The 1505-nt window shown below is 49.6% G+C and overlaps 1 protein-coding gene across 1 annotated transcript; it reads left to right on the plus strand.

Annotated features, from left to right (window-relative positions):
* The first annotated feature begins 223 nt into the window (after positions 1–223).
* LOC144477744 (uncharacterized) lies at positions 224–827 on the plus strand. Its single transcript, XM_078195482.1, has 2 exons — positions 224–620; positions 682–827. Exons 1-2 carry the CDS (start codon positions 224–226, stop codon positions 825–827), a joined length of 543 nt encoding a protein of 180 aa, XP_078051608.1.
* Positions 828–1505: the final 678 nt, after the last annotated feature.

Consider the following 1505-nt stretch of genomic DNA (forward strand, 5'->3'; position numbering starts at 1 on the left):
TTACGCCGCTCCCTCGATTTCTAAGTGCGGACTTCTTGTATAAAATTAGAATTAACAAATATACTATTGTAATTCACGTGGAGTGAAACTTAGTGTGCGCATCCTTTCCTAGACACACCACTGAATCTCCATACTGGTGACCTCGACGTGATATTTTCGATACGGTGTGATTCAGTGATTGAATGCATTAGTCAATTCGTTTGTTGTTGTTTATATACGGATGATGGCGACGGTAAACGTCCCGGATCGCGTAGGAGTGAGCGTGCCAGAATTCGACGTGCAGGACCCAGAACTTTGGTTTTGCATTGTGGAAAGGAGTTTCAGAGCGGCCAGGATAACATCCGACGCCGCGATGATGGATATGGTTGCGAGTGCACTCAGCCCTCGATATAGAGCAGAAGTGTGGGACGTTTTATTGGCTCGAGTGGGGACTGAATCTTACGAGACGTTGAAAACCGAACTTATACGAAGAGTAAGCGTATCGCAAGAGCAGAAAGCGCAGCAACTGCTGAAGCGCGAAGAGATCGGCGACTGGAAACCGTCGCAGTTTTTGAGGCATCTCCAGAACCTCACAGGCAGTTGTGTCACCGAGTCGCTTTTACGGACTCTGTGGCGAGGAGGTTTGTCGAAAAACGTGTAAGCCATCCTGGCAACGCAGAAAGGGACGCCCCGTTAACGCAGGTTGCCAAGCTAGTGGATGCCATAATGAACACGATCCCCAGCCGCTCAGCGATTGCGGAAGCGGGGTATGTGCGACCGGACATCGCCGAGCCGAGGAGGAACCACCCGGTTGCGACAGCGTCGGCATCGTTATCGCCGGCAACTGACCAGAGCACAGAGCGGATGATGTAGCTCTTGATCTCGATGCAAAACCAAATTAACGAGATACGCGCGTCGCGGAAGGATGCACGCACCCAACGGGATATACTGGTACCACAACGAATTTGGATCGAGAACACACCAGTGCATTGAACCCTGCACGTTCCACGGAAACATGCACGGCAATCGCTAGAGACGGCCAGCGATGTCAGCCCGACGTCAAGCTGCCTATTTGTACTGGACAGGAAAAGCAACACGTAGTTCTTGGTCGACACAAGCGCCGATCTCTGCGTTTTTCCCCGTACAAAGATCAATGGATCGTGCCCGAAGACCTGGTACGAGTTAGCTGCAGCCAACGGTGTAAAGCAACAAGTGTAACGGTGAGAGATTGGAAGGGCCAATCACATTCTCAGCAATATACTGTCCTCCGAAGCACACTATTAACCCCTTGCACTACTTTGACGAGTCTGACTCGTGATGAAAGTTTTGTGCTAAACATGAATATCACAAGTCTGACTCGTTATCGATATTTGGTGCCAAACATAAATATCACGAGTCTGACTCGTTATCGACATTTGGTGCCAAACATAAATATCACGAGTCTGCCTCGTGATCCTAATCTCGGGTCAGCTCAGCTTCTTGGTTCTCTTGAATGGGATTATATGTCCCCGTATAAGCAACGTGTT

Source organism: Augochlora pura, unplaced genomic scaffold, assembly GCF_028453695.1.
Source record: "Augochlora pura isolate Apur16 unplaced genomic scaffold, APUR_v2.2.1 APUR_unplaced_3278, whole genome shotgun sequence".
Taxonomy (NCBI): domain Eukaryota; kingdom Metazoa; phylum Arthropoda; class Insecta; order Hymenoptera; family Halictidae; genus Augochlora; species Augochlora pura.